The sequence below is a fragment of the Balaenoptera borealis genome, assembly GCF_965194805.1.
Source record: "Balaenoptera borealis genome assembly, chromosome: 5".
NCBI classification, from domain to species: Eukaryota; Metazoa; Chordata; class Mammalia; order Artiodactyla; family Balaenopteridae; genus Balaenoptera; species Balaenoptera borealis.
The window spans coordinates 7141635-7160153 of NC_138862.1; the positions used below are offsets into that span (position 1 = coordinate 7141635).

The 18519-nt window shown below is 41.5% G+C and overlaps 1 protein-coding gene across 7 annotated transcripts in view; it reads left to right on the top strand.

Moving 5' to 3' along the window:
* ERG (ETS transcription factor ERG) overlaps positions 1 to 18519 on the top strand; it is a 280293-nt gene that overhangs the window by 95676 nt on the left and 166098 nt on the right. For all 7 annotated transcript variants that reach the window (XM_082393011.1, XM_082393012.1, XM_082393013.1 and 4 more), the window contains one exon: positions 413 to 500. In XM_082393011.1, the coding sequence (XP_082249137.1) occupies positions 462 to 500 (39 nt within the window). In that variant the 5' untranslated portion in view covers positions 413 to 461. The remainder of the gene's footprint in view (positions 1 to 412; positions 501 to 18519) is intronic.

Consider the following 18519-nt stretch of genomic DNA (forward strand, 5'->3'; position numbering starts at 1 on the left):
TGCTTAATTATGAGGCTTACAGATGTGTAGATGGCATTAGTTTCAGTAGAAAGTTCAAAAGTCCAGTTCTCTCAATATAAGAGAAAATATCATTTTGGGGGTCTCATTTCTTCCTTTAAATGATCACTCATAGATGCTGCCCGTGTAAAATGATGTGCGTGAACTGAATTTGACTTCGGTTTGGGGGGACTTGTCGTATTAGGGTTTTGGGGACTAAAAGTAAGTGATATTCCCAACGGGAGAGAGCTGGGTTTTCTCGTCACTTCATTTACTCTGCATATCTAAAAGCAAATGTTTAGTGCAGAGCTGGGATTATTTTACCATTGGTGTGTTGTGTTCAGTCCTAATGGAAAACCAAACAAAGAAACCTGGTTGTTTATTACTATTTGTGTTGCCCCTTTGTGTCTTCTAGCTGCCTCAGGTTCTGAACAGATGGTAACCGTGCTGGCCTCCTGAAGGACATGATTCAGACTGTCCCAGACCCGGCAGCTCATATCAAGGTAGGTTCCATCTCGGCCAGGAAGCTGCCCTGGCTTCCTCCTTGGCTGGACTTTTGCGGATGCCTGCCCACCTGTCAGCGAATGTAAGCGTCAGCCAACCACAGCCATGGGCCAGACCCGGTCCACCACCTGTCTTTATTCAGCCCATGAGCTAAGAAAACGCTTTTCACGTTTTTCAATGGTTGAAAAAAAATCAAAAGAAGAATAGTATTTCATAGTGCATGTAAATTATATGAAATTTAGACTTCATTGTCCAGAAGGAGAGTTTTCCTGGGCTGCAGCCACACACTCATTTCCATGCTGTCTAGGGCTGCTTTCACACTGTCACGGCAGAATTGAGTCCTTCCAGCAAAGAACATAGGGTGGCAAAGCCGACGATGTTTCCTATCTGGTTCTTTGCAGAAGAAGATTGCTGACCCCTGAGTTAACATTGAAAACCACATCCAAATTCTCTAACTTCTGTAAGTTCATCTCCTTTACACTTCCTGGGGTTACCTAGGGAGAGACGAGAGGGTTTCCAGTGCTCAGCCGTGTCGTTTTATCTGGGCGTGCTGACACTTCAGCAGCTTGTCACCCCGCACCTGCCCCGCCTGCTCACTGACAGCTCTTCCTGGAGCTCTGGAGGTGAGAGAACCACAGGGAAGGGAGACTCCAGCCCAGGCAAGTCCCTGAGAGGAAGCCGGCCCATTCCTTTCAGTACTCCGCGTACACATGGTTATAGCCACCGGGAGAAATGAAGTGATGGTTTTCATATACTTGACCCAAATAAAAGTTACAGAAAAAGTTGGGGCTTGAGCTACATGATCCAGATAGGCTGTCTACACCTGTGCTGATTGGTTCAGCTGTCTACATGGGCCCAACTCACTCACTACCTTGCCAGTTCTTGGCTTCCCCCATATAAATTCATTTCCCCAAATGGCCTCATCGGTTTTACTAATTTTTACTCTTTACCTAAAACATGTATTGAAAATGGAAAAGTGGCTTATAAAGGAGAGGAAAGTTTATGGTATTGAAAAATTTATCTTTTTTTTTTTTTGGACTAAAATATAAAACGCCCTCCAAAATGACACGTGCACACACACATTTACAGACTCACATGCATTTTAAAAGCAGTATATTTGCGAAAGTGTTATATGTACCATGTACAACTCACATTCATACATGTTTAATTTCTTTGAAAGTGGAATTAGAAGTAATAAGAGTTTAAATGCATTTTCTGAGCTTTGTGGGTGTTACTGCAAGTGTCAGAGATACGGGGAATCCCAGGGGTGTGGCGCATTCTGAGTTTCATCCAGGGACAGACACGGGCAGATCCTCTGGGTTGACACTATCATTTGATTTCTGTGTGATAGTTGATTGGGGCATGGCCATTATGTCTACAGAAATGCAAGTGGGAAAACTCTTGTGGATGTGATAAGGTTTCTTCAGAAATATCTGGAATGTGTTTGTGCTACACACAGATGGGGGGAGGGGACTTTTTTCTTTTAGTCTCTGTTGACCATGAAGCTGCAGGATGCAAAGATAAGCTCTCAGGGAAAGAAGCTGATATAAGAAATATCTTCTATAGTTCAGAGTATGAGCGACAACAACTGAAATCCACTTTGACTGGCATTTTATTCGTAACCAACCAGAAGGAAAAGATGAAGTCAGCAAGAAATTATTGCAGATTTTTAAAAGTTAATTCATCAAGTGCAAACAGACACATTTGAGAAACATGATCTCTGAAAAAGTGTTTAGTAGAAATGTTCTGTATTTGATCTCAGGAATGAGCTATGTTTTTAGCTCTGATTTATCTTATTATCCTCACATTGGTTAACGTAAATATAAGTGACAGATAATTTTAAGAAACGGAATCCTGAGAGTCTCTTAAAAACAAATTTCAACTAAAATTGCTTCTGTGTCTTTTGAAGATGATTTGGTAATTTAGAGTTGCATATACTAATAGCTGATGTTGGCTTTGAGGCAGAGAGAATTGCATTAAAGACATTTGTTTCCTTGGTAAAGCTATCAAATTCCACCTATTGGAATTTGAATAATTATTCCTGGACTTCCTTTTTTTTTGTATATGAAATTGGTGTCCTTGACAACAGTCAGGAAAATAGTTTGCCTTCCACTGTTCCCTTAAAATACTCGATTTGGGGAATTTATTCAGTAAAATTTTCTATGCTGAGAAGTTTCTGGTTGTGGGCTGAGGAATGCAGCTCTTATTTCTGGGAGAGGAAGTTCTTATAAATGACACGTGACAGGTTCCACTTGCTATGTTAAAGTAGATAGTGGAAGATTTTGTCTTTGGCTCACTGCTACAGAAATGTTTTTCTCATCTGAAAAGGACTTGAATTCTCCACAGAATTGACTTCACCTGGCAGGTGTGCAAGGAGACAGCCATAAAGACTTTATGTGGCCTTCGTATCCCTCCATAGGCTGATCTGGAGGAAAGAAATGTTCCTTTTTATTTAGGAAATGTATTCCGCAAAATTTCCTATAGTTCTTTTCTGCCAGAGCAAATTACTTTTACCCTTTCATATATTTAAGGAGCTGGAAATAGTTTTTAAAAAGGAAGGATGGTAAATAATTGTGAAATATTAGATATTCTTGATTTAAATAATGTAACAATTGTGGCAATTTATTTACAAAGAAAATGAACAGAACTTTAAACGTATTTCAGCTTATTCTTTATTGATGAAAATATTAAGTTATTAAGCACATTTTAATTTGTCTTTCTTTGCCGGCCCTTCCAAGCACTGTTTTATCATAGAAATTATGGTGAGTGTCACACCAGTACGCTCTGAGCTAGTTAGGCCATGTGACCATGCCTCTGCTCTGCTAAGGAGTAGCACCTTTCACTGCCAAAGACAGACCCAGACTCTTATCCCTGTTACTGAGTCCAAGTTCGAACTGCTTGCCACATGACAGGCCAGTAAATCAAGAGACAGGTTGTTGAGGGGAAGGAATAGTAAGTATTCAGAAGGCCAGCAGACTGAAAAGATGGTGGACTAGTGTCCCTAAGAAGCATCTTATCCGAGTTAGAATTCACGCTGCTTTTATACTAAAAGGGGAGGGGGCGTGGCTGATTGTTGCAGACTTCTTGGTGCCGGAATCCTTTGTTCTTACAGCTATCCACGTGGGTCTGGTCACAGTTGTCCTATAAACCTCCAACAAGACAATTGTTATTTTCTGCTCTGCAACTTGTTATCTCTATATGATTGGAAAAGTGTTACACCTTTAAAAGTCAGAGCCTTGAGAATGGGCTGTCCTGTATATTTCAGGCTCTAGGCAACATTCTTTTACAAAAGGTGCAGAGCCAGCATGACTAAGCACAGGCAACAGAGCGCAAGGGTTAGAGCTGAAAGAATGGATCTAATAGGGAGTCAGGTTTGTTCTTCTCTGTTACATCCCAAGCAGGGAAAAAAGACTAGAAAATCCATTTTACTAGGATTTGACAAAGATTTTGGTCATGAATTCTCATTCCGATGAGAATTCTCATTGGAATTCTCGATTTACATCATTGCATTTCCTCATAAGAGCTCCATTTTAATATTTTCATTTACTAACATTAGAGACGAAGAGACTGAGCAGAGTGGAGAGTAGTCAAGTTTCCAGCTTTAAAGAAACATCTGATTGGTACAGTTTGTAATTGTTCCCTTTGCCATTCATCAGCTACCCACTTGGGTATAGTATTCCACTTGGAATACTAGACATTTTGGAACTGGCCAAAGGAGGATGGGACTGAGAGGGGAAGGGTCTGAAGTTTAGTTCTACTCCATGGATCAATGGCTGTGTGACCCAGAGATGCTGGTTCTCAAAACTCTCCGAGCTGCATGTTCTTAGCTAGGTTCATATCATGGATAAGAGAGAGGGTCCTAGTGTCCTAGGACTCAATTCAAATCCTGCCCTGTCGTTTACTAACTCGCTGATGCTGTACAAGTTCCTTAATCTCTCTGTGCGTTGGTTTCCTCTTGTTTGAAGTGGAAGCACCTACTTTGGGGGTTAATGTGAGGATTCAGTGAGCTATTATTATGGGTAATGCACCAACACCCTGCTGAGAGCTCCTGCGGTCTGTAAAATGAGGATAACATATCCATCTCGAAGACAGAATATTGTCGCGTCTGATATACACAGGGCGACATGGGTATGTCTTAAAAAATATTGACTTGAATGAAAAAAATCTAAAAGAGGATGTGCTCTGTGGCACAATACTATTTACACATAGGAAAACATGTACACTTCCCAAAAGACATCATGTACTTTTCATGGATACGTATGTATCTAAAACATATCATGACCACATCAGAGGAGATGAGTGCATATATGGGACATGTTGGCTAGTTGCTCTGAGAGGTGGTTAGGAGATAAGGGAAATAATAGGAATAATATACAGATAATGTCAGTTCCTACCTTGGAGGTTTGCATGGGACACAGAGGGTCTTCTCCTCCACACTGGTGGTTAGTTGGTACAATACCAGTTGTGCTTTGGTACCAGTTTGGCATTACCTTCTGAAGCTAACGGTGCTCCAGCAGGTCCACCCCTGGGTATATGCCCTGTTGCACACAGGTGCCAGGAAACATGCATAAGCAAAAAACTAGAACAACCTAAATGCCAGGAGAACAGATAAGTAACTTGTGGTCTAGTCCTCCAATGGAATACTATACAGCAGTGAAGAAAAAACTACAAGCATCTACCTGTGTCTGTGCATCGATGTGCATGATTCTCAAGGTTGAGTGAAAAAAAAGTCACAGAAGAATAAATACAGTATCATACTGTATTTATCATACTGTATTTATTTAAGAATAAAGTATCATACTTTATACACAGTATGATTCCATGTATAAAGATCAAAAAAAAGGCAAAACTACAAAACATATGTTGTTCATAGACACACACGTATGTGGCAAAAAGAAGAACAAAGGCACAATATGTACATAATTCAGGATAGAAATTGCTTTGTGGGGGAGGGGAGAACTTTGGGGAGGGACTCAGGGGGCTTCTGAGATCCTGGTATTGCCTGTTGTGGGCTGAGGATGCATGCAAGAGCGTTTGCTGCTTATTCTTTAACTTGCACAAGTATCACATGTCATATTTGTGTAAGAGTGATATTTACAGTAAAGAACTTAAGATACTAAAAGAAGAGAAAGGGAAGATCAAGGTGGGCAGCTCAAGGTGGCATGATATTTGGGAAGACCCTTTCTAACTGTAAACCATTCTGCACTGCGGCAGATCGTCAGTGTTAGAGATCGCTCTGTCCAGCGCTGGTCTAGCTGCTGAGGCGGGTGGGAGCCAGCTCTGGTCAAGTGACAACTGGGCAGGGACTGCAGTGAGGGGCTGTGTCTACACGGAAGCTGAGCACAAAGCTCTCCAGGCAGCTCTGGTTATTTTTTTTTATTGGACTATAGTTGATTTACAATGTTGGGTTAATTTCTGTTGTACAGCAAAGTGATTCAGTTATACATACACACACACACACATATATATATATATATATATACATTTTTAAAAAATATTCTTTTCCATTATGGTTTATCACAGGATATTGAATATAGTTCCCTGTGCTCTACAGTAGCACCTTGTTGTTTATCCATCCTATATATACTAGTTTGCATCTGCTAACCCCAAACTCCCAATCCATCTCTCCCCCTCCCCTTGGCAACCACGGTCTGTTCTCTGTTGGTGAGTCTGTTGGTCATTTCTGAGTTGAGTGATTCCACCCGCCTGTAGCTCTGTGGGTGGCTCTGCTGCACCCTTTCGCAGCAAGGAATCTTGTCTCTGATTCACTCGTTCATTCATTCAGCAAACACGTATCAAAGCCTTCCCTGTACTCAAAACAGGTTGGGAGTGTGGGTGTGGGAATAAGAGATCATAAAGACACAGCACCTGCCATCCGGGGCACAGGACACATGTTCCCAAACACATGTTCTGGGACATGGCACAGGGCAGAGGCTGGGCCTCCCCCCTGCCTCCACCTCACGCATCCCACCTCGTCGCGCTCCTAGCCCTGTGCTCGGCCAGCATTGCTTCTGCCTGGAGACAGCCTGGTGTCTCCAGGGTCTTCCTGGGGGGTCCCACGTTGCCGGGTATTTCAGGTAGAGCACACACGCGATTTGGAGTGCACTTCACGGGCCTGATGGCTCCCAGGTGCAGCTCACATGCCTCTGTGTCTAGAAATGCCTGGAGTTTGTCACTGCCCTGTTGACCCTCTGTCGTCCTGAGGAGGACACCGGGCTCAGTTCTGGTGTCCATGACTAGCTCATCCCAGCTCCTGCTCCCCAGGGTTTCGTGTGAGGATCAGTCACAGTTGACCACGGGGTAAACAGTTTCTCTGTTCTGGTTTCTAGTTGATTCCTTCCACTTGTGGAAAAGGACTGAAAAATCGGCTTACTCAGGATTTGTTTCTAATGATTTTTTTGCCTTCCTGTTCCTTTCCCCTTTAACTTTTATATTTTTTTGCCCATTTTTAGGGTTGGGGCCAGATGGTCTAGATTTGAAGCTTGGTGCCACTTCTTATCAGTTGCCTCAGTTTCCTCAGCTGTAAAATGGGGGTATATAGTGTACCTACCTCCTAGGATCATGAGGATTAAATTAGTTAATGTTAATGCTTTTAAAGCACTCAGAGCAGTGCCCAGCTCCCATTAACACTTATTATAACTTTACCTATTATTATTAATATATTATAATGTCATTAATATCATATTCATTATATAATGTATTAATATATGATGCAATATATTATATATTGTATTTTGTTATAGTAATTATATAATATATTCTTATATTGTTTATATATTACTGATATTAACATTTTATATATATATAATTAATATATTATTAACATGTTATATATTAATATATTATTATTGTTAATGATATAGCAATATATTATTATATTACTAAAAACTAAAGCAGTTGTATAATATAAAGTTATGTTATTAATATGTAATACTATATATTAGCATGCTCTTACATAATAGCAGTAGAAGGAGAGAAGGAAGAAGAGGGAATATTCTGGAAAGAACTGGAAAGATAACAGGGTCAGTACTTGCCAAGAAGCCAACTGCTGAACTGACTTCTTTCCCACATGATTCTGTGGCTGCCTCTGGAAGTAATGCTAAATATTTCTGACTATAAAAGATGCTAAACTTAAACCCTGTTTGCATTTCATAGAAGGAAGGGTCTGAAAAAGATTTAAGAAGTAGCCAGTATTAAGCACAAGGTCACTGGGAGGCCTGAGAACCCAGAAGATGAGCAGAATGCTTTTAAAATAACACGAGGCAGATACAAAAAGTGCCCTGATCTGCATCCCGAGTAAGCAATTAGGTGGCTTCTGTGGCTGGCGGTGACTTATCCCATCGCCCTGGAGAAGAGTGGATCTCAGTACCTAGCTCCTATGTGACTGACAAAGGACCCATTGAATTGTAAGCATTTTGCACATCTTGCAAATCTGATTTATAGTGACTTTGCTTCCCTGGAAGGTGGACAGCTTATCCTTTCGATGATATACTCAACAGAGGCCAGAGTTTTCCTCCCCAAATCTGTGTACTGTGAAGATGATGTAAGCCTTTGATACGCTGCCTGTTTTTTCCTCAGTAGATCAGCTTTGATCAGATGCCAGTGGGGTTAGCACATCCCAATAAGCCTGGTGACTGGCTGTTTATAGCTGCCAGCTCATTTTTTGCTCTTTCATTTTTCTGCGAGATGGTGGCACTTAATGAAACACAGAAGAGCAAATCTGCGAAAATTCCCACAATGAATGCGTATTACTTTTTATAACCAGAAGGTAATATTTTTAAAAAATTTCAGGACATTCCATATGGCACAACTGTGGAGACTTCTAACACCCAAGCTTCTCACCTGCAGGTGTCCTAGGTGAGGTTTGCTGGAGCAGGGCTGTACTTTCTGTCTCTCCCCGCTGGCTTCCTGCGCCCCTCGGGGCTGAGCCTGGTCACCTGCTAGAGGCTGTGCTCAGGGTGGGTGCAGGGGGCCTTAATGGCGTGCTCCTTCCCAAACTAGCAATGCCTCATTAAGATTCAGTGACGCTGACATTCAGGGAGGGAACCCGCCTTACCGAGAGGTGTAAACGGGGGCCAGAAGAGGTTCCGGTTCACTTCCCTGGAGAATGGATAGAAGTTGTCCGTGCTTGGCTTAGAGCCCCTCTGGGGCAGTTTTCCTCCAGAAGTGGTTCTCAAAAGGTATCCTGGAATTCTAATCAAAATGCAGATTCCTGGGCTGTCTGCCAGAGCCGCTTCTCCAGTAAATTTGGGTTGGGCTCAGTGATCTTCATTTTAACAAGCACCTAAGGTGTTTCTGTCGACCTTGCTTTAGATAATGAATAATTACTAATTATTAACCTAGCCTTATGGTAAATATTTATCAAAGCAACTGATTTTTTTTTCTGTCTACACTGGCGGCTGCATTGTTCTGCACCACTGCTCTGAATATCTGAGTCACACGTGAAAGGGTTTAGAGAACATTATTTGGACTCGGGTTTCAGAATGCCAGCAGGTTTCCTGGGCTCCGTGATTGGGTGTAATGAGAGTCTGGGAGAGAAGTGTCCTTCCCCCTTCTTCCGCCTTATGGAAAATTAACTAATCAAGAATTTGAATCAAGAAATGTTTCAGGTCAGCCCCCAGCAATTGAGTGTTTTGGAGTCGTCAGCCTCTGTGGCAGACGCCGATGTTGCCTGTGTGGCTCTTTTGGTGCATTTGGGGTTTGAGCATCGGTATCCTTGTTGCAAGACTGGTGTTGGGACTGCTGATGTGGAGGAGGGGGCGTGAGCTGGAGGTGAGCTTAGTGGGGACGGTGAGTCCAGGATGCGACATGTGTGTTTCCCAACGGGCGCACCTAACGCTCTGCCTGAGTGGGGACGGGACTTAACTTACAGGTTCTCCATGGTTGAATTCCACCTTCGGCTTTTCTTCTTGTACTTTCTTTACCTTCTGACCTCAAACTCTCATGGCTTCAGTTGTCACCTTCATACAGGGGACTCTGTTATCTCTGGCTCTGGTTTCTCTCCCGAGCTCCAGCCTCACGTTTCTAGGTGCAGGCTGGACACATCACCTGGATAAGGGTATTAGTGCCTTCAACTCAGCAACCAGTCAGAGGAGCCATACTTAACGTTGTGTGATGCTTCGAGTCCTGGAGCATCTTCATATACTCTGGTGCATTGAATGCAGAGCTTAGCTTGTTTGTCCAGGTCACAGAGAGTCCAGCCTCCTCCAAGGCCGGGTTCATTCATTAGGATATCATGTCATTTCTGGTGAACCACTCCCCTTTGGGACAAGGCAGCTCCAGAGTAATGGGTGAGCAGACAGGCTGTAGAGCTAGACTTCCTGCTTTACAATCCCCAGCATGACATTTGTTATTTGACCTTGGGCAAGTCACTGAGCCCCTCTGAGCCTCCATTCTCTCATTAGTAAAATGAGAGTGGTGTCTACCTCCTGGGGTTGTAGGAAGATCAGATGAGGTGATTCATGTGAAGGTCTTGGAACAGTGTCTAGTGAATAGTGGTTAGCTATCATCATCATCATAATTGTCACCATTTAAATTTTTTGTTAATCCCCCCTTTTCCTTTTTTCATCACGGGCACTTCTCCCAGTTGCCAGGCTTAAAATTTAGGGCATATCTTTAACGCTTTTCTCTCCTTCACTTTTCACCTTGTGTCTAATTCGTAGTACCTTTTCATAGCAGGCCTGCTTTATCTCTTGTCCTGACTATTTTTCTGCCTGCTGCTTTTTTCCACCCAGCCTTCCTTATGTGCTTGTTATCTCATGCTGCCAGGTTAATCTTCCTACAAGACGGCTTCCTTCACACCTTTCTGATCAGAAACCTTGATTAATTCCAGGAGTAGGAACATTTTTAAGGCTTTCGATAACAATATCTCCCCACCCAATTGTGCCCTTTTTCCTTCTCCAAGGAGTATCTGAAAATGCCATTTTATCACAATCTATTGTGATTTTTAACCTTTGCTGATTTGATGAGTGGAGTTTTATCAAAGTTATTTCATTTGGAAACTTTTGCAAGTGGTCATCTCATATGCTTATCAGCAAGTTATAATATCTCTTTTGTAATTTTTTTGGACCCATTTCAATGAAACCATTCAACATTGCTGAGGGTATAGCATGAACCAAACAGATAAGATCCCCACTTGCATGAAGCTTACATTCTAGGGGGTAAGATAGATGAAGCTCAAATATAGATAGTATATTACCAGCATTACAGCATTACAACCAGCATTACAACGTGTGTGTGTGTGTGTGTGTGTGTGTGTGTGTGTATGTATTTTAAAATGCTGGTTATTGTTCTTTTAGAATAAAAAAGTAAGCAAGAGGTCATCAAGAGAGTGATGGAGGCGAGAGGTGCCATTTCGCCCAGGAGATTAAGGAAGGTTTTTGGGAAGAGCTGAAATTCAGAGAGAGACCTGAGGGGAGTGGTGATCAGATTGGGGAATTGTATCCCAGAGAGAGGGGATAGCACATGCAAAGGCCATTAGGCTGCAGCCTGGTGGGCATGTCCAAGGAACAGCAGGGGGATTGGGGCTGGTGTAGAGTAAGGGTGAGGCTATGTGTTAAGTTCTGATATGCAAGGACAGGGACTTTTACATTTTATTCTGCATGTTGGGGGACAGGGGACCATTGGGGGGTTTTAAGTAGGATGGGCGACATGATCTGATTGAAGTTTTCTGACTTTGTAAACAGCTTCATTGAAGTATAATATAATGTACATTGGTTGAGTCATTTACATTATGAGTCATCGGCCTGTGTTTGAGGCTGGGTGACTAATGAGCTCACCTGGAGACCAAGGTACAGAAGAGCCTTAGGCTTGAGCTTTGAAGTCCCTGCAACACACAGAGGTTGGGAAGAGGAGGAGGAACCATCAGAGGCCGAGAGGAAGAGACGGTGGGTCGAAGAAGAACAGAGAGATTTCCAGGTCCGTAGAGGGGAAGACCATCAGCTTTGGCAACATGGAATTGGTTGGTGGCCTTGGGAAGAGGGATTTGCATGGAGTGGTCAAAAGCCACATTGGACTGGTTCAAACCCAAAACGGAGAATGAACAAGTGCAGACAGCTCATGCAGGCGACTCTTTTCAGGGATTTAGGAGGTTTTGTTCTTTCCTCAACAACTTGTATACATTATACTTTAATGATATCTACCTCGAGCTATGTCATATTTGTCATACAGATTGGTTTTGGTGTTTATTCTGCCTTTTAATTTTTACCTCCACGAGATAAATATTTTTATTTGCTTACACCTCTTGATGTTCTTCTTTGGTATCTTTCCCTTCACTTTACAACCTAAAAAGTGCCTATCTATTTTTCTTGCTTTTACTCTTGTGTATTTCCCAGTTTTCTATATGACTTCTTTAATAGAAATAAAAGAAAATATATATTATTTTAAAAACCACCAAGAAAGTCGTTCAGGGTTCACAGAAGACACGCAGAATTGCTGCCAGCATCAAACCCAGGGTCTTGAGTTCTGCGTTCCGTGCACAAGGAACCCAGCCTAATTTGGCAGCAATTTTTTTCTGCTAGTTTCCCCTGGAGGGTAGGATAATCAAAATATAATATTTAACAACTGGCACGGGCACACCAGTGGGAATGGGGCAGACCAACCAGAAGAGATCACGGTTGGAAGCACCTGGTGCCTCTGCCGAAGTGTTTCTATCCTTCCTCTGAGTGCCCACGTGCCAGGGCACTGAACCTCTTCCTCCAGGCTGTTCTGGCCTCTTGCTTTTGTTTTCATCCTCCAAATCTTGACTTTTGCTCCTTGACATTTGGAGAGAGGAACGGGTATTCACCATATATTGATGATTTTTGTGCCTGTTTTCTTTGCGTGTAGATTGTACATTACTTGAAGTGGTCCTATAATCACCTTAGTGTCTTTCATGGTACCCTGTGCCTGGCAGATCCTTAACATAGAGGTGTTGATGGAACGGAATAAGCAGTGGTCACAGGGGAGCGAGAGTGATCCAGGGACTTCGTTCTGTTCTGGGACCGAGGGCCCAGTTCAGTGGTCACCTACTCCTTACCCTTCTCTCTCCTCCTTTGCAGGTATGGTTGTAACCACACAGCCCATTTGCAGAAGAGACAATGTGTTCTCAAGGGCAGTGTGTCTTAACTTTTGTTTGTATAGTTTTATATATGTAACTTGATGAGTTTTTTTTAGAACGGTTTTAGGTTCACAGGAAAATTGAGCAAAGTACCCTCTCTTCCCACACACCCGCAGCCCCTCCCACTGTCAACATGCCCCACTAATGTGGTACATTTGTTAACAGTGGATGCACCTGCACTGACACGTCATTATCACCCAGACTCCAAAGTTTACATTAGGGTTCACTCTTGGTGCTGTATATTCTGTGGCCTTGGACCCACGTATAATGACACGTTTCTATCACTGTAGTTTCATGCAGAGTATTTTCACTGCCGTAAAAACCTCTGTGCTCTGCCTGTTCATCCCTTCCCTCCCTTCCAAACCCCACCCCGCCCCTGGCAACCACTGATTTTTTACAGTTTCCATAGTCTTGTGGTTTCCAGAATGTCATAAAGTTGCAATCATATGGTATATAGCCTTTGCAGACTGGCTTTTTTCACTTAGTGATACGTGTTTACGTTTCCTGTAAGTCTTGTCATAGCCTGATAGCTCATCTTAACTTTTCTGAATCTTAGAACTCTTTAAAAATTTGGTGAATGCTATATATTTTCCCCTCAGGGTAAGCACACACACACACACACACACACACACACACACACACACTCTCTCTCTCTCTCTCTCTCTCTCTCTCTCTCTCTCTCTCTTATATGCTCACAGATCTATTTCAGCCAATTCAGCACCCGTGCCCCCCAGCCCTCGGAAGCCCAGGGATCCCAGGTTGGGAGCTCTGTGCTGGCATTGGAAACCCCATTGGACGCAGTTGATAAAACTGAAAATAAATTTTCATTTGCACCTAACTGGCCTGCCAGAAAATGTGTTGCCTCTTGAAGTCGGTGGAATGACAGAGCTTCTTTGAACAAAGCCTGTTTCGAGGCACATTCTTGGTCTAAATTCAGTTCAGATGACAGATCCTTATTCTGCAGTTTTGTGTTCTAGAGCAAAGCTTCTCAAACTTTAATGCGCACATAAGTCACCTGGAGACTAGGATGGATGGGCCTTGAGATTCTGCACTTCAAACAAGGCCTCTGCTGGTGCTGCTGGCCCAAGGACCAGCATTTTTACAGCAAGGCCCTGAAGCCCTGGTTTTCAAACTACAGGTCAAGACCCATGTGTGGAAGCGAGTCAAAGCCAGTATTAACCAAAGGAAATGGAATGGAATGGAATAGGATGGAAACTATCAGGGTGTGTCGCATATAGAAAGGAAAAGTATTCTTTTGGAAAGCCTTTTTAGTTACATATGCGTAGGTGCATATACTGGCTTGTGTTATGTAACATGATTTTTTACTCTGGGTACATTTGGAAAACACTCCTCAAGATTTCTGTGGTATAAGAAATGAGGGGGAAGCACCTCCCTAGTCGTTTTATCCGAAAAAATAGTGGGTTTGCAAGCATAAAATTGCACATGTGTCTCCGTAGATTTTGCTGCTCTGATTCTGGTATCCAGATGTTGGGATTTATCCCAAAGCAGGAACTGTAAATAGCAGAGAAAGCTTTTTTTTTTTTTTATTTTAAAGATCAAATTCCAGGGTTAAATGAAAATCCTGGTTGTGTTTGGCTTAATTGAGAGTACATGTTACCTTTGAGAATGTACTTTAAAAAAGTAAACAAATGGAACTGAAGCATGGCTATTAATTTTTTAGTGATTCTTTGTGGATTTTCTGAAAAGGGCTGTTCATTTGCATTCTACATGAACTGCTAATACGCTGCTATTATCAGTATCCAAAAATAAACAATAACACCAATTTATATGGACCTCCAAATTAGCCCCATAAAATTTTATGATAGTGGTATTATTGCTCCAACCCAGTTTGAAGCTGACAGAAGTATATAACTCTAATCACGTGATTCTCATATCCTTTGTTTTAAAACCCAAGTTTAAAATGTCTTTATGTTTAAGTTTATCATCACAAATTAAAAGGGTATGACTAAAGTAACAGTCAAAAATAAGTCAAAATTTTGATGACTTATGTTGTTTGAAAAGCCCACAATTCAAATTCTTACTTTCCATTATTAATTGAAAATAAAGTTATGCAAATTTACCTATTTCCGTACACATTACAGAAGGGATCAGGAGCCTGCAGGTGAAAGGAGAGGTGATGAGTGAGTTTCCTATTTGGCCATCAGGGGAGGTTGTTCTGGAGAATTATACATAAAATAGGCAATATTAGCAATGAACAAAGGCATCAAGAACAAAAACTTTCTTTCCCCAAAGAAAGAAGATGTTTTTGTCTTTTGAATAATTTAAACAATATGCTGCTGTTCTTATTCCTTAGGCTTTAGGAATGGAAAATTCACACATACTCAATAAAAGGACTTAAAAAACCCCTTACTTTATTCCTCAAAAGTGAAATTTAAAAAAATAAAAACAACAAGGATTTACTGTATAGCACAGGGAACTATATTCAATATCTTACAATAACCTATGGTGGGAAAGAATCTGAAAAAATATATATGAGTCACTTTGTTGTACACTTGAAACCAACACAATACTGTAAGTCAACTATACTTCAATTTAAAAAAAAAAGTAGGGCAGTGCTCTGATACTACTAGTTTATCAAGTTTACAGTCATTTTTCCAAAGTGATTTTGATCTTAGGGCTGTTGCAATAAAATGGATTGATAATCAATAAAAACAAGACAAAACAAAACAAAAAACCTTCTGTGACATAAGACATACCTGGTGAAGAAATGCGGCTATGAATAAGAAAAAAATGACGCAAGTATTGTTTTATTTGTTTTTTTTCCCCAGCTTTATTGAGATACAATTGGTATGTAACATTGTGTCAGTTTAAGGTGTACAATGAGAGGATTTGCTACAGGTACATGTTGTGAAGTGATTGCTATAATAGGGTTGGTTAATGTCTCCATCACCTCACAAAATTCTCTCTTTTTTCCTTAGTGGTGAGAACATTTAAGATCTGCTCTCTTAGCAACTTTCAAGTATACAGTACAGTGTTGTTAGTCATGGTGTCCATTAGATCCCAGAATTTACTCATCTTATAACTGGAAATTTGTACCCCTTGACCAGCATCTTCCCATTTCCCTCACCCCGACCCCCTGACAGCCACTATTCTACTCTCGGTTTCTATGAGTTTGGGCTTTTTTAGATTCCACGTTTAAATGAAATCACACAGTATTTGTCTTTCTCTATCTGATTTATTTCACTTAGCCGAATGCCCTCCCAGGTTTTTTCTTTTAAATGCATTTTACAGTATTAAAATATGTGTCTTAGAAAACCTTTTGATTGATACGATGTAAATCACTTGAAGGATTTAGTAAGTATCTGCTATTATTTTTGCATCAAATAACAGTATTTAGATTTACCTGAACATGTAAAAGCATGTTACATGCAGTCCTAATTATTTTGTGTCATTATGACAATAACAACATTTCAATCATCGGTTTACTCACTGACGATTGAAATTTGTGATGCTTGTTTATTCCCTTTGAAATGGCCAAATAACATGGTTAATGGGAATTGCATGAAATATTTTTTTGGTATGAAATGATATAATTTTTTTAAGTTGGTTTACAATGTTGTGTTAATTTCTGCTGTGCAGCAAAGTGACTCAGTTATACACATATGTATATTCTTTTTTTACATTCTTTTCCATTATGGTTTATCCCAGGATATTGGATATAGTTCCCTATGCTATACAGTAGAACCTTGTTGTTTATCCATCCTGTATTTAGTAGTTTACAGCATGAAATTTTAATTTCCGGAAAGTTGGTCTTTGGACTGGGGCGTGGAAAGTCACTTTCCACTAGTATTGGTTTTAGGAGCATTGTGTTAGTTGGGTTCCCTGGGAAGCAGATGTTGGGACAGAATTAGGAACGCATGAAGTTTATTTGAGGGGGAGGGTACTCCTGTGAACGATAAAATGAGGATGAAGCGGGCTTCGGCAGAAACAGCCTCAGCCCGGATGCAGATTGGACAGTTGGACCAGCCCGGTGGGAAGCTCTGGGGCAGACATTGCCTTTGGAGCCGTCCAGTGATGGGCAGAAACGGCCAGCCTCTTGCACCCCACTGGGTTCGGTTATTGGCTCTGGTGTCTGAGATGAGGCAGAGGGGGTGCGAGCAGCTGGAGGCTGTTCAGGTGAATGCTGGGTTCTTTCCTGAAGGGAGAGCTGAGGGGCACACCTCTGGGGCTGCCACAAGCATCTGCAGAAGCAAGAGCAGGAAGTAGCCACCTGCTTTGAAAAGCCCGGCGGGGTCATCATTTGCTTGACATTGTTACTCCATCCTTTTTCCTTTTTTGTGGGGTGCAAATTTACCATTTGCAGGATTATCTTCTGCTGAGTAGCAAGTGCCCTTTGTTCACAAAATCTGTGTGATTTCCACAACATGGATAGCCTCTTGTCCTTAGTACTTGGATTGGGGCACTTCACTGCTGGGTAGTTCCACCATTTATCCAGTACCACCAAGACGGAAAATCGGAATGCTTAGAAAAATAGATGATTTAAAAAAAAATCCTTTTTGACTATTAATGCTATTGTTTGGATGTTTCTTGGGTTTAGACCTCTGGATAAACAATTTTTTACCCTGTGTGTTGTATTATTTTCCTCTTCAGTTACAATTCAGAGTTGACATTAAATTTCTCTTTGGGCTTTTGGTTAAGTCATTTATTGGTTCCTCAGATCCCAGGTCTAAACACCTGAATCATGTTGGTCATTCTGTAACCTTTTGCCCCCCAACAGTTAAGCCTAGTAATTGGGGCTTTATTCTAATGCTACCTTGGGCCTGGGTTGCCCCTCTGTGATCTTCAGTGCTTGAAATGAAATGAGATTCAAGGAGAGGGAGTTGATTTCCTACCAAGTATGGTGCTGGAAAGCAGAAAGGTCCTCTCACATGTGGAGAAAAAGGAACCCTCCTACTGTTGGTGGGAATGTAAATTGGTGCAGCCACTATGGAGAACAGTATGGAGGTTCCTTAAAAAACTAAACATACAACTAGCATATGATCCAGCAATCCCAATCCTGGGCATATCCAGAGAAAACTATAATTTGAAAAGATACATGCACCCCACTGTTCATAGCAGCACTATAATAGCCAAGACATGGAAGCAACCTAAGTGTCCATCAGCAGACTAATGGATAAAAAAGATGTGGCCCCCCCCCCTCCACACACACACACACAGTGGAATATTATTCAGCCATAAAAAAGATTGAAATAATGCCATTTGCAACATGGATGGACTTAGAGATTATCGTACTAAGTGAAATAGCCATACAGAAAAAGACAAATACCATATGATATCACTTACATGTGGAATCTAAAAAAAAAAAAAGATACAAATGAACTTATTTACAAAATAGAAATAGACTCGCAGACATAGAAAACAAACTTATGGTTCCCAAGGGGAAAGGCGGGGTGGGGGGGAATAAATTAGGAGTTTGGATTAACACATAGACACTACTGTATATAAAATAGATAACCACAAGGACCTACTGTAGCACAGGGAACTATACTCAATATTTTGTAATAACCTATAAGGGAAAAGAATCTGAAAAAGAATATATATATCTCTGCGTCACTTTGCCATACACCTGAAACTAACATGATATTGTAAATAAACTATACTTAAATTAAAAAAAAAAGAAAGGTCTCCCCTCACATGCGGGCACCAGGAGGCAGCTCTACCCATGTTTTTGCCATGCTCCTGCTCCAGCCTTTTGCTTCTACCAGATTTGGGAATTTCTGGACCAGAAAAAAAATTGGGGGAGGGTACTCACATGGGTTTCCTTGTTTTACTCCTGATGTTTCCACACAAGGCTCCTTCTAGGCTTCCTCATGCAAGGTCTGTGGCTTCAGCGCTGGGCAAAGCTTTCTCTCTACTGTGGGGCATCTATCGATAGCCTTCATCCTTGTGGCACTTCTGTT